Consider the following 14,972-nt stretch of genomic DNA (forward strand, 5'->3'; position numbering starts at 1 on the left):
AGCTTTGGCATTTCTTAGTTATAAGACTATTCCCCACTTCCATGTTTTAAAAAGTCAGCTTTTCAGCTTCATCTATAAAACAGGGCCAACATCACCTACTTTGCATGGAGTTGTAAGTATTAGCGCTAATTTAAGTACCCAGTACAGTACATTGATTGCATAGAGTAAGTACTCGATAAACATCATTGATTATTCTCAAATTTTCTTGTTCTGTTTCCAAAACCAATTTTGATAGATCTAATGGCATAATTCTAAGCAGCAGTTATACAGAACTTCATTTTTTCACAAATACTTCACAATTATTTTATTCTGGTTAGCAATGGGCAGAGAAAGCTGTGTTACTTCAGCTCTTAAAAAGCTTTAACAGTCCCCATTTATAAGAACGAGAGCATAATGTGTATATGAAGTGACTTATATTTTTCTCCAGAAAAAAAAAAAAAGGCATACCTGGTATTTGGACCCAGAGATTATACTTGGAGAACTGTACTCTTTTAAATAAAAATTATTTTGAAAGAAAAAATAGGAATTTAGAAATTAGGTATGACTAAAACACTCACTCGACTTTCTCTTTCTTTTTTAGCCATGAGTTCAAGTTCCTCTTTGGCGTTACTCAGTTCTTTTTCCAGCCCCGCAACTGCATCCGAGTCCCCTAAAAATGAAAACCAGGGCTGGTTTTAATCACTATTGACATAATGTGATACCTCCTGCCTCATTTCTGAGAATTTACTCTGAGGATAAAAAATAAAAAAACATAAATGCACAGGTTGTTCTTTGCAGCATTATTGGTAAAAGCAAAATACTGCAAGCCGCCTAAATGCCTATAAAAAGACTGAGTAAATCACAGTGTGTCCACATCAAGGTTAGATTTTCTATGTGAAGTTACATTGCAGTTACGTAGGAGAATGCCCTGTTCTCAGGAAATACATAATGAAGAATTTAGGGGCAAAGTGTCATGATGTCTGCAGTAATTTTTAAATGGTTCAGAAAAGAATATCTGTGTGTGTACGTACAAAGAAATAACGCAAATGTATCGGGGTATTCAAGGTACTATTTTTGACACTTTCTACAGGTTTGAAATTTGCAAAATAAAAAACTGGAGGAAGTTACTTTTTAAGAAAAGGTTAAAATAGGCAGTAAATTAAATAAATCTAGTATTCTTTACTCTTCAGCTAGCATAGTTTTCCTATGCAAAAAATGACTACTTGTATGACCTATTTATGGAATTCCAGAAAACCCTACACTATAACATAGATGCTTAGTTTTTATACTCTTAATATCATTAAAAAATCCTGAGTTAATTCCCTAAGTCTGCAAACTTTCTTCTCGCGGGACTACAGTCCCCACTTCATTCGTCCTGGCAAGTCCCACCTTTTGGAAGGGCAATGTCTTCCTCGAAACTACCCCAGGACCCAACATGCTGTTCTGCAAAGGTCACACTCTAATCCCAGTTTCCACTGGGATTCTGCTCCCGCCACGCACAGAACTGGGTTGTTTTTAGGGAGGTCGAGGCCTATGACCATCCCTTGGATGGAGCTGAGCCTGGCAAATAACTCAATGTACACTGCCTGCCTCTCCCGACACTGGTATGTAGGTGACGTCAAGTGACAGTATCCTCGGCCTTCTGAAAAGATCTCCGGGAGGAGGTGCGAGGCCCGTGGTCCTGCTATGCAGGTTTGGAAACTCTGCCTCCTGCATCTGAAGCCCTGTGAAGCTGTCTGAAGAGGAAAATTATGACGCAGTTTCCCCGGGCCACACTGTGGACCCGGAGCAGTAACCTCGACTCAAGGTAAGGGCAGTTCTCCGAGAACAGACGTGCCTCTCCCTCTTGGGGGAATCTGAACTTGTTTTTTCCATGACAGTAGGAAGGGAAGAGAGTCTTGGCCAAACCTACTAACAGAGAATTCTAGGAAGAAAAGACAGACGTCCCTTCAGGAAATGAAACCCGATACTTACCTAAGGAGGGCCTGGGCAAGCTGGTATCCCCTTTGGCAGTCAGTGGACTGTTATCACCTCCGGAGGGTAAATGCACTGAACCCTAAAAATTGGAAGAGTTGGGGGACTTAGGAAGATGCAGGAACCATGACAAGGACTTGGGGGTGTTCTCACACGACTCAGCATTAAAATGATCAAACTTATGCTTCAAATATAAAAAGCAAATGCCGCTGGCATGAGTATCTACACAAGTCCATAGTTCTTACTTGGTCAATCTGCTCCCCTAGATGGGGGCTGATGCAGGTGACTTCAGTTGGCTGGTTAGAGATGAGTGCTTGGGACACCGTGAAGTCTTTCCCTCCTAAATACTGGCGCAGGGCCTGTAATTCTGAAGTTCTTTCCATTAGGGCTTGTACCATCCTTTCTGCAGCAGCCTAGTAAAGAAATCAAACATAACATTAGAAAGATACTCTAATAAAACAGACTTTGTGTTCCGATGTCATTCGTTAGAAGCCGACTGTTTATGAAGCCAGAGGGACCCTAAAAAATAGTTTCTTTGCTTTCAGTTTATAGGGGAAAACACAGTCGAAGAGTGGAAAGGAAGTCTCTCATAGGCAGAATACTGGAAAAACTGAATATAACAAAACTATTAAAGATCAAATAATCTGAAATTGGTTCTGCTAGAACTCTGTCAGACTAAAGTGTCATGGCGGTGGTTTGGACTGGGATAAGAGATGTCTTTCTTTACTCTGGGGCATGTGCCTTTGGCCTGGACGTTCTTCGCCCTAACTCTTGTTTGCTTTGCTCCCTTCGGGTCTCTGCCACAGTTATCCTGTAAGATTGGCCTTCTCCACACGGACTATCAAGACAGTAATCTCTTCTTTACTCCCAAGTCTCCTTGTGCCAAATTTCTTTACCATATACTTACCATTATCTAATATATATTTACTGTCTCTCTCTCTCCCAGCCGGATATAAATTTTCTCAGGGCAAGTACTGTGATGCTTTTGTTCAGTGCTGAATCCCAAGGACCCAGAACAGTGTCCAGCACAAAGGAAGCACTTAGTACATATTTACTGAATGAATCGATTACACAGAAACTTTTGCATCAGATCATATGATCAGGAGAATCTAAACCTCAAAACCACCAAACCCAGTTGATTTCACTTCAAATCCCATAGTTTTCAAAGATGGATGATGGAATAAGAAAAAGATCCAGAACATTACTTGTGACTATCACTACGTAAAAGTCTGCATTTCATCAGAAAATCTGGAAATAATAAACTAAGGTGAAAATTACTAGGGGTGTAAGATGATGAATCGAAACTCGGTTAACTGTATCACAGCACCAACTGCCTCTGAGAAGAATTACTACTATTTTCAATGAGAAGTTGGGCTCCTGTTATAATTTCTAACAGAAATAAGAGAATAACTCCATTTTTAATAAATAATATTTGGGCGACTTAGGGATTTAGACATAACCGTGTTAGAGGTAACAATCCATTATTAATTTGCCTTAATAAAAAAAATCTCTGTAAAAATTACGGTATAGAACAAAATGAATAACATATAAGCTCTTGTGTCCCGTATGTGCCTTGGTGTTCTCTTCCTAGCAGTGCTGTTTTGGGCAGTGCTCCTCCCAGTGTGGTCCATGGACCAGCAGCCTCACCATCACCTGCAAGCTTGTCAGACACGTAAATTCATGAGTCCCCCCCACCCTGTCTACCTGCCAATTTCTATCTCTGAGATGAGCCTGGGAATCCATGTTTTTAAAAAGCTACCGAGGGGATTCTTCTGCATGTAAAATTTGAGAAGCAGATCTGAAGAACGCAGCCATTGCTCCTCTCGCGTTGGGGCTCTTCTGCCATTTCCGTCATCTCCTAGGATCCATTATTTTATTGCCAGCGGCCTACAGTATTTCTTTCTGAGATGTAATAAGACTAATTCTTTCAAATAACGAAGGGGTTAAAAAGAAAACTCATATAAAGACTTATTAGGCTCTTGCCAGAGACTTGAATAGCTCGCAAAGGTTTTGTTAGGTATACATCACAGAAGCCATTTCTGCGGCACGAGGCAGCGTGTTTCTGACAAAATGTGTATTTACTCAGTGGGCCTGAGAATTAGAGGAGTGGAACGTCAGCGCTCCATTATATACAGAGGCACTAGAAACGTGATGGTTAGGTAACGCAGGCAGATGGTAAGAATCTAGTTCTCTCTAAAAACTGCCTACGGAGATTTTAAGTGACTGGTCCCTGAAATGCGGCACAAGTCAACTATGCCGGTCTCCAGCCTGGGGGAGGAAGGTATACGAGAATGAGGAGACATTAGGAATTTACTTTTGAAATACCTGTGTACCATTATTTTGAGATTAACTTACCCCACGTTATTAAGAGATTATATATTCTCATCGTGGCTTTGAAAAACACAATCTTTTTTTTTTTTTTCTCTTAAGATCACTCAGATTTTACAAAGATTAAGAGAAAATATGTGAAGTTTAAGTTTTCCCACACCCTGGCTGGAAATACAAACTATCACTCAAGTCTTGATAATTTAGAATCAAAATCAAAACATTCCAGAACTCCCTATTCCTTTCTTTCAAAATTATCAGAATATTAAGGAAAATAAGATAGACATGAAGTTGACGGGCGGGAACATGTACTGTTCAGGCACCGTTCCAATACAAAGTGTTCTAAAAATATTACACACTTCGATGAACGATGTAAAACTGTAGTCTAGTTAACAGACTCAATGAAAAAATCTAAAAGAATAGACCGTAAAAGGACATAAACGCACATCACGAGGTTCAAAGGCTTCCTACGCGCAGACTACAAACGTGCTGAGGGACGCTCCTCCGGTCTGCGCGTTAGCCCTCACCTGGCTCGCCTGCTCCCTGGCGCTCACAGACTGCAGCAGGCCCTGAATCTCCACTTCGTGCTCCGCTGCTTGCCTGTTTCGGTCACTGAGGAGGTCCTGCAGCGCCCTTTCCTTCCGCTGCAGACGCTGGCACAGCTCCTCCGCAATCTCGCTCTGTCCTGGTCCGAGTTTGCAGAGCAGCGTTGCACTGAGATCCTAAGACAGAAGAAAGAGTGTAAGTTTTGAAGGAAAGAATCGCCTCTACTACGAAGGGTAGACTGTACTACAGGAGGAGCTGTGAGATTCTGAAGAGCAAGTATATCTTATTTAGTTCTGTTTACCTGGATCTAGCACACAGGAGGCTGTAAATATGTGCTCAGTGAATGAACACTACAATACAGAAAGGCTTTTCACTGTTATAGATGCAACTTAGATATTGTTTTGTGAAATAAGGCCTTTCCCTATTTGCTCAGGACACATAATAGTTATTAAATGAGAATCAATGAACACTCGGTTCATTCATTTATTTTCTCCCCCAGTGTAACTTCATGGGTGGGACAAAAAATACGCTGAAAAAGAACGACGAGCGCCGCATTTTTTAGCACAGTGGTACAGCTCCTATTTCCACACCCAGAGGCAGTCGGTGGTTAAAACCGTGGCTCCGCGCTGCCTGGGCTGCACGCTGGCTCTGCTACTGATCGGCGATCTCACTTTGGACAAGTCACCTCACGTTGGAAATCTGTTAACTTATCCGTAAAAGAGGAATAAAAGTATGTACCTCACAGACTTATGAGGATTCGGAAGATGCACTAGGCTCTTAAAATGGTACCTACACAGCATGAGCACCCTAACTACTAAAGGTTAGCTTTCATATCGGAGGTGCATTTTTAGATCTCATCGATTTTCACATAATTCCTTTGAGAAAGATAATTGTCTCCGTGAGTTTACAGGTGTAGGGACAAAGGTCCGAGGGAAAGCCAATGACTTGTCTCGGCACAGAGTGGAATGAGACTTGGGTCACTGACTCCAGACTTCAAGAACCCTCTTCCGAGACGGAGTTATGTAATCACTAAACCAAGTGCCTCTAAGTTAACTAAAGTCTTGCCTCTACTTCTTTGTTCCTGTCGTGCAGAGACGTCTGCAACTGCTGAATGATACTTTCTTGTTCCTTTTGCCAACGGCCAAATTTGGTTTCCATTTCTTCCTTCAGCCACTGGAGATTTTGACAGGTAGCAGATAACTGTTCCACTTCCAGGCCTTTGGCCCTCAGGAGACTCTCCAGACTCTATGGTCACAAGGAAAGCAACTGTGAGTCAAAGGGCCACCCACTCTTCAGATAGATAAGAAACTGGATCCACCTTTACATCACCTCCTAAATTATCCAGCAACTTCTTTACAAGAAAAGGAAACTTAGTGTTTAATCTAACAACGCCAAACTAATCTATTTTCTGTTTTTAGAAATTCTCATCTAGTTTATAGAGAGATAAATATATGGCAAATGATAAAGGAAATATTTTGGAGGGAGCCAGCTGTGCTATAGAGGAAGTGAAAGACTTTAAGAAGTGACAAGCGGTTAGGTATATAAGCTCTAAAAGAAATATACAAAAATAGCCCACAGTAAATATCAATAAAATAAACAAGTGTTCTGGTGGTGGCCATACAGGGACATACATATGACATTAAAGAGAAGGCCACAATACAATAGTTGCGCCTGGTGATGCTTATGTAAAAGTATACAGATATTGACAAGGACTAGAAATGAATTAGAACCATGTATACGAATCCACATTCACTGCCTCCCCCGCAAAGTTCCTGCAAGTGCTAAAACTTCTCACTTTCTAACCTACAGTGATGAAACCAATGACTGCTGTTTTTGTTTGGTTTTGTATTTTTTTTCCCCTCATGAAGCTAATACCCTGGTTTTTGGAAAATGGTGGAAGGGGCCGATGCTTCAGGAGTCCGAGTGGGAGAGGGGGCCGCGTCGTGCCGGCTTTCGCTCTCACCTGCATGGTGGCTTCGTTAGAGGAGAGGACCCCACGCAGCCTCTCCAGGTCGTGGTCGCGCTCTCTCACGGCAAGACGGAGCTGCTGCAGCTCTTTCTCCTTTTCTTCTAGAGAGGAGAACTTCTCGTCTATGGCCCGCTGCAAGGAAAGCAAGCACGCTGAAGCTCCGCCATGGTCACTGTCATGACCACCCTTTGCCAGTAAGAGTCCAAATGTAAAGGAATGAAACGTCAACTCCGAAAGGCGGCAAAGTAAGTAGACACACATTTCTATAGAAGCTATGTGGGCACGAAAACCCACAGCGCTGTCAGCAACATTGTGGGACACACCTCTAGAGCGACGTCTCTATCCTGTATCCGCTGCCGCAGTTTCTCAAGCAACATTTCATTTGCTTCAAAGGCTTTGTCCGAGTTATCTCGATACTGCAGGAGCTCCCGAAATTCCTAATGAGACCAAAAAATATTTTCTTTTATTCGTTTATCCAATATTAGTGGAACTCCCACACTTTGCCGAGCAATTTGTTAGTTATTCGGGATAAAAAACAAAATGTGGTCACTCTCAAGGGGAACACAGTTTAGCAGAGATAAGACATATAAATTGTTGACTATTCTGTATCGTGTGTGTGTGTGTGTGTGTGTGTGTGTGTGTGTGTGTGGCTACCTACTAGGGGCACAAGGATGCACTGTCTAACTTTGCCTGAAGGTGTCCCTAAAGATCTCACGAAAGAGGTTCCAGTTGCTCTGAGTCTTAAAAGGACAGAAGCTTCTCAAGTGAAGAGGTCACCGGTGCGGGTATTTCTACCAGAGGAAAAACAATGTATGCACAATAAATGCATACTCTGAAAACACTGTGTGCTCTGCGAAAGGCGAGGGAGTAATGTGACTGAAGCTTAGAGCAGGCGGCAGAACTGATCACTCTTCCTTAGCGTTCCACTTCTGCCTAAAACTTTCGTTTTATCGTCTAAATAACTGTGGCAATTTCTATACAAATGTCTTCACCTGCGAGACTGAGAGCAGTGGGCATATCTTCTCCTTGTCTCCCGGCACCTGGCACGCTACCTGACACTCACAGAAAGGCTGAATAACCACTCACCGAGTAGAGATTAAGACTTTCGGGTCTGTTTTTATTGTTTCTTACACTTGTGGGTGAGCATCTTGGATCACAGACTGTACTTACTATTTATTTTGAACCTTCCTGATTCCCAGCTCTCAATGTTCTACATGCAGCAGGTACTCGACACAGGTGGACTGCTATCTTGAGGTTATGTGAACAAAAACTTTCAGGGCTCTCTGAGGCTAGTGATGGTTGAAATCATTATGTGGACTCACCTGAAGCAGCTGCTCTTTGTGACTCAGACTGTGATTTAGGTGCTGAATGTGTTGCTCCTGGGTTCGAATCTCATTGTATTTTTCAGTCTCCAGAGTAAGAAGCTGTTGGCTCTTATTCTGCAATTCTCCTTGTATCTGCTGCAAGGCTTTTCGCAATTCCTGAATTAAAGAGATTTCCTTTTTTAAACAATCCAAAATTTTCACACTGTCACATTAGATATGAAGGCCTTAAAACTTTCCAGGCATGTGCAATGAAATATAAAGTAGCACAAAGTGCAATTCTTAAAGTGACTATAGAAATATACATGAATCAAACAGGATGTGGGAAGCTGTGCAAATTGAATAGGGATAGAATGTAAATTTGATATTGTAGTTCGATACTAATTTTTTGGTTTAAAAATGATAGATTTTTATAACTGCTAAGCATGACCGTCACACTATAAACCCGGATTTTTTACTTTACTGTAAGATCAAGGATAGAATAGTTCTATCATCCTTTTAAATCTTTAAAAAAAAAATTGATAGCATATGCTCTAAGCTAACAAGAAACCATTGAGTTATGTGTTTTATTTTAAAATACATGTATACACGGTTAACTGCGCATGCCATCCCTGGGTCTCAGTTGTCCTTCCCACCTTGCTGTCTCGCTGGCTTTCGCCATCCTTCGAGAATAACTTCAGATGCTGCCTCCTTCATGAAGCTTTCCCTTCGCCCTTGCCCACCCCCTCCTACTTCTATAGGACCCTATGCGTACCTCCTCTGTAGTATTTACCACACCGAAATTCTGTTTACGTGACCGTCTCTCACATTAAATTACAAAGAACTTAAGAGAAAGAGCCTGGGATTTTTACTCTTGTATTTCCAGAACACAGCCCAAAATTCAACACATGGTATGAGGGCAGCAAAATGAACTGAGCTACTTAGATTAAGCAAATGAATGACTCAAGGGTTCAATACGAACTGTCCTGATAACAAGTTATTGTCGGGGCAAAGTCAGCATTTAGGGCCACAAAAGGATTAATGATTTACCTGGTTATGCTGCCAAGAAGCCTCTCTCTGCTGTTCTCTGTCATGGGCCGCAGCCTCTGCAAACTGGACACATCGTTCGGCATCGGCCAGCTGGCGTTCCTTTTGTCGGACCACCCTCTGGAGCTTCTGTATTTCCAGCTGGCTGCAGAATAAAGCACTCTGAAGGTCAAGCAAAGCCACCTGCTGCTGAGCTGCAGAAGCACCTTCCGAACTCTGAAAAAGAGAGTAAGAACCATAACCTCAAGGAAGGCGAGCACCGAGCAGCCGAGAAGACCAGCAAGGTCGAGGCTGTGGCTAAGAATGGCGCTTCCTCAACCAGCCTCGCCCGGGTGACCCTCACGCACGTGGAGCTGTCCAAGCTCGCTCTGGTGCAGCATTTCGCGGAGCTTCGCCATCGTGTCGTTCTGACCTTCGATTACCTGGTACAACTCCTCGGTCTGAAAGAGAGAGAGGAAGTGCCAAACGTATTAGTAAACTAAACATAAATTCCATTATCTCACCTGTAACAGGACTGTTCCGAAACATCAATTTAGGTCAAGCTACAACTTCTCTAGGCTAAGATTTGTTAGTCTGACAATATCCATCTCTACGAAATACAGAATACTTTTCCACTAGGATGGGTCAAATCGTTTCCTCACAGGTCCTTGATTGCCAAGTATTTACCTCACTTTCCCTGCTTTTCAGAGTTTCTTTGAGGCTCTGAATTACACCATCTTGCTTCTGAGTTGACTCCTGAGCAGACTTCAGTTCGTAGTCCATTTCATTCAGTTTCTCTTGAAGAATCTGAATTCAGCAAAGAAAAACGGTTAGGTCAATGATTTCTTTTAATCTCAAATGCAACCATAAAGTCCGTCCTCAAATTTAGTGTTAAAGGACTTCTTCAGGAATATCACCTTGCTACTTTCCCCCACATACAGTAACCATTAAAGTATTAAGTCAATCAGCAAGAGAAAGTAGCAGGATAGATGAGATACTTCCTTTGGTATTCAATTGCTTCGGTTCTCATGCATTGTGCTTTCTCTATGATGGCAGCCATACTAGGCACTGGGCCACACAAGTCACTGTGGATCCCTTACACAAAGACCAAGGAGCTTCTGCTATCTATGATGGGACAGGACTACACCAGGCCTGAAGCTCAGCATCCGAATTACGGTAATTCCCTTCTAAGCAGATGTTAAAATCCATGTGATATGAGGTGATGAGCGGTTAACCCAAAGTCAGAAGCACAAACCTCCTGTCTGGGCACCTCATACAGGTAAAGACTTCATTCGAGTTTTCATCATAGACCTAGGAGGCACCGGAAATTCTGATCCGTGCAGAACAGGCTAAAATCCAGATGAGAAATAAAGGACTATACTTTTAGATCAAATACTACCAGGCACACACAGTGTCCATCTCCCAAGCCCTACTCAGAGAGACTGACAGACTCGACTGGAGTCAGTCACATCCTCGGGAAAGCTTGTGGTCTCGAAGAGGACACGGTGGTGGACGTACCTTGTTGGTGGCCTCTATTTGCTGGATTTTTTCCTGGAGTTCTGCCATGTGAGAATCGGATACAGGCTGTTGAGTTATAATGGTCTCATTTGAATTCAGCTTTTGTTGTCTGAGTGACTCTTCAGTCATGGGCTAGGAAGAAGCAGCAAGACAACTGAGTTGAGTTAAAAGTAACCAACAATAAATTTTATCTTCCAACATTTTTCGGCACCGTTTGCCAGAGACTTAGAAAACCAGAGCTGTTGCATGAATTTGAATGGATGTGAATGGATTCCTGAACAGTCCTTTTCCATATTAACAGTACTGATTCACTTCCATCCTCCCTATGCGCCCTAGCTTACCTCCTTACCGCTTTCTACAAACTTATGCAAACCCTACATATTCAGTTAAAGCAATTAATTCAGAATTTAAAGAGAGGGGTGTGGTTCAAAATAGAAAAAGCTTATGGTGACCAAATATTTGCTTTATCCTATTTTCGATCAGAGAATTCAAAAGGCATACTGATCAAATTTATGCCATCCTTAAGAGAGGAAAAGTTATATTCCAATTACTTTTCTTATAATATGCCTGCTTGATGGAAAAAAAATGGCAGATTTGACTACGGACTGCACATTAGTATTATTTTATCAACACTAAGTCCTGTAGTTATGTAAGAGATGCCCACATCTTTAGGAAGTAATTGCTGAAGTATTTAGTGTAAAGGTGCATAATATCTGCAACTAATTATCAAATGGTTTGAGAATAAAAAAATAGTGTGTCTACAGACAAAGGGAATGATAGACCAAATATAGCAAAATATTCACAACTGGTGAATCTGGGAGTTCTTTGTACTTCCCTTGTGACTTCTCTAAGTTTGAAATTATTTCAAAAGAAAAAGTTAAAAAATTAAAACTAAATTTTAAAATCTACAGTGGTCTGGGAAGGAGGTATGTATTATAGGAATATCAGTTCTCCAAAACAATTAAGATAAAAACATATTATTGATATATGGGATGATCAATCTAAGATAAACTTTTTGAACTGTACCACTCATTATGAGCTACAGAATTCACTGTGGCATTAAACTCCACCTTCTTCCTCTCTGCTCTTCCCATTCCAATTAGAAAAAATATAAACCCAATAGGAAGAGAACAAAAGGGCAATTGCTATTCATTTTTTCTTCTTTTAAACTCTGATTATCACCTTGCAGAAAGTGGAGTTACAGCTGACCTTAAATTAAATCTCTTTCCCACCAGCAACTGAAAGGAAGTAAAAAGGTTTCAGGAGAAAAATCTTTGCTAGTCCTCCAGCGCCATTCATCAATTTTTCTACTTCATCACGTATAGCTGTCTCCTTTGCTCATTATGCTCTCGCCCTGCACTATCCTGCACATCTACTGAGTACCCTAGAATGCAAAGCACTGTGGAGGCTGGAGTGAGGAGCTACATAATAAAGGAACAAGGAAATACACAAAATATCAGATAGTAACAAGTCTTAGGCAGTGAAACAGGAAAGCTTGATAAAGTGGTTGTTACTCTAAATGGTGGATCAGTGAAAGGTCTCTATGAGGCAGCATTTAAATAGACATCTGAATGACAAGGAGCCAGTCCTGCAAAGACCTACAGAAGAACAACCTGGGCTGAGGGAACAGCAAATGGAAAAGACCTACGGTGGACATGAGCCTGGGGAAGAGAAAGGCCTACGCGACTAGAGTTATCACTTTCTGAAAGAAATGCAATATGAGCCATATGTGTAATTTAAAATTTCCTAGTATCTTCATTGACTAAGGTAAAAATAAGTGAACGTAATTTTAACAAAATGTCTTATTTAACCCAACATACTATATCCAAAATATTATCATAAACATGTATTCAATAGAAAGATTATTAACAAGATGCTTTATATTCTTTTGGTACAAGTCTTTGACATTAGGGGTATGCTTCACACTCGGAGTACATCTCAGTTCAGTCTAGCCACATTTCGAGTGCTTAACAGTCGCATGAGGCTAGTGGCTACCCTGCTGGACAGGACAGGGCCAGAGTGAAATGGGCCAAGGAGACAGGAATACATGCTGAGGTTGGAAGGAAGGAAGGCAGAGGCCAAGTCACGTACAGCTTCTGGACACCAGGGTTAATGAAATTAAATTTCGTAGTCATTGAAACGAGAATGGACTGCAGTGTTTTTACCAGAAAAAGAGTTCACTCATTTAAATTCTGAAAAGCTCCCTCAAGCTGCTCTGTGCGGGTGGGGAGGGCACCAGCAGAAACAGGGAGGAGGCGGGCAGGAGGTGGCTGCAGGAATACCTTGGGTGGTAGTGGAAGTAACAGACAGGGAGAGCAATGAATGAATAGATCCCGATATGTCTGGAAAGCAGAGTCGTCAGGACTGGATGGTGGGAGAGAAAAAAAGGGAAAGGAATCAAGGAAAATGACTCCCAGAAAAATTGAGATATCCGCTGTTGTGGGATAACAGGAGTCTTGTGCCCTGAAGCTGTGTGAATTACGTCACACCACAGGAGAGGTGACTACGAAATAGCGATGCCCGAAAAATTGTAACTGATAATTTTATCATTTATTCAGTGCTAAAACATTCTCTACGGAACTTCGCTTCTCACTTCTTCTGTGTAAAACGACTTTCCAGTAACACTTATTTTATTTTCCAAATTTAAACTCTAACAAGCAGAATTAAAGTAAACAGTCTCAAGTTTAAAACGGCAGGAAAGGTGGTCATGTTATGCACTTTGAACTAAAGAATTTTAGCGCTGTGAAGAAAACCTTTCAGCTATCTGGTACGATCTCATCTTACATTTGAGGAAATGACGAAGGTAATAATAATCTGTCCAAAGTTACACAGGAAATCAGGCAAAGGATCCGACTAAACCGAAAGCACTTAAGTTGGTAATGTATCTTTCACCTTTGTAAACCCGCTGCCTACCGTAATGCCTGGAATATCATAGGGAGCAAAGGTTTTTAATTAGTGAACAAGAACAGTAAAAACAAAAGTGAACAAACAAAAACAGGCCTGTCTCCTAAGTCTAGGCTCTCTTAGACATCAACTAGGGAGATGATTGATAGACAGACAGACAGATAATGTTTAATACAGATATTTCAACAGCAACTTTAAAGCCAAAGAATGCCACGGAAAAGTACATTTGAATCTGGACCTTATCTGAACCATCCTGGCATCAATTATACGAAACACCTAATTCTGTAAATGTAATGTACTGACCTAAAAGCTGGAAGATGTTTGTTTCTTTCTTTGTAATACTTTATTGTTTTACATTTCAGAAAAAATGTCCTTTCAGATAATAGTGTCAAAAGAGCACTTAGCAAAGTCTCACTGAGTCAACGGCTCATATCGAATGTGTACGAAGCATCAAATACATAAACCAATAGCTCCTAAGAAGATTTTATAGAGCCTGAAATCAGTAATACTTGATATGGTTAATCAGTGTTAATCTCCAGACTATCACCTACTAAAATCATGTTGTAAGAATAATTTTGAATTATGTTGCTTTCGACTCAGGACAAACCCTTTCCAGTATCGGAAAACAGAATTGCTTCCAGGTCCAAGGCTGTAGAATACAAGACCTTAGAGCTAAAAGGCAGTAATTTTGATCTTCTGGGTAAACAGCATTTTTCTTAGCACTTTCTAGGGTAAACAGCATTTTTCTTAGCACTTTCTAGCAAGTCATAGATCTCAAACTGCTGTAATTTCCTATCCTATTGTTACAAAGAGGAGATACACAAGAACCATCAACTGGCATAAAATTAAAGGTCTAATCTTTGACCAGCATCTAATGCTTACACCTTCCGAAGGGCCTGATCTAGGTTATGCAGCTAAACTGTGAGAGGTATAATTTACCGCAGTCACCCACACAGGAGCAGACCTGGCATTGCCAGGCCTGAAGCAAAGATCTCCTGCTCTCTGAATTTACATAGAAAAGGAAGTTGCACATGGGCCAGAGCTGAAGTGATGTACTCAGGGACCACACCCCTCCTATCACAGCTTTTCTAGTTCATGGCCAGACAATGAAGAAGAAAATAGCAGCTAGAATAAAGCTTCAAACCTTTCTTCTGATATCTGAACAACCATGGGGTTCTTCAGGCATAAATTCTATAGAAGGCCAATCAATTTACATAATATCAGAAAATCAGTAAGCAGAACTACACTGTTGCTGTTTTTCTTATACATAAGGAAGAAAGAACAAAAGAGAAAGACAGGAGAAAAGCAATCAGGAGGAACTGTGGTGGTGATAATAATGCACAGAATGGCACAAATATAGCACTAAACAAGGAATCAAAATGACCTTGCAGAAAAATCAGTCTTGCTCTTTTGAAGAAAAGGTTTTTTTA

General features: G+C 41.2%; 1 protein-coding gene across 1 annotated transcript in view; it reads right to left on the minus strand.

The window, feature by feature from the left end:
* LOC105297809 (myomegalin-like) overlaps nucleotides 1–14,972 on the minus strand; it is a 64,753-nt gene that overhangs the window by 45,957 nt on the left and 3,824 nt on the right. The window contains 12 exon segments of the mRNA XM_023535310.1: nucleotides 558–649; nucleotides 1,954–2,035; nucleotides 2,199–2,366; nucleotides 4,806–5,000; nucleotides 5,890–6,069; nucleotides 6,788–6,925; nucleotides 7,117–7,230; nucleotides 8,116–8,274; nucleotides 9,145–9,357; nucleotides 9,489–9,581; nucleotides 9,808–9,927; nucleotides 10,639–10,770. Of these exon segments, the coding sequence (XP_023391078.1) occupies nucleotides 558–649; nucleotides 1,954–2,035; nucleotides 2,199–2,366; nucleotides 4,806–5,000; nucleotides 5,890–6,069; nucleotides 6,788–6,925; nucleotides 7,117–7,230; nucleotides 8,116–8,274; nucleotides 9,145–9,357; nucleotides 9,489–9,581; nucleotides 9,808–9,927; nucleotides 10,639–10,770 (1,686 nt within the window).

The sequence above is a fragment of the Pteropus vampyrus genome, unplaced genomic scaffold (genome assembly GCF_000151845.1).
Source record: "Pteropus vampyrus isolate Shadow unplaced genomic scaffold, Pvam_2.0 Scaffold6, whole genome shotgun sequence".
NCBI classification, from domain to species: domain Eukaryota; kingdom Metazoa; phylum Chordata; class Mammalia; order Chiroptera; family Pteropodidae; genus Pteropus; species Pteropus vampyrus.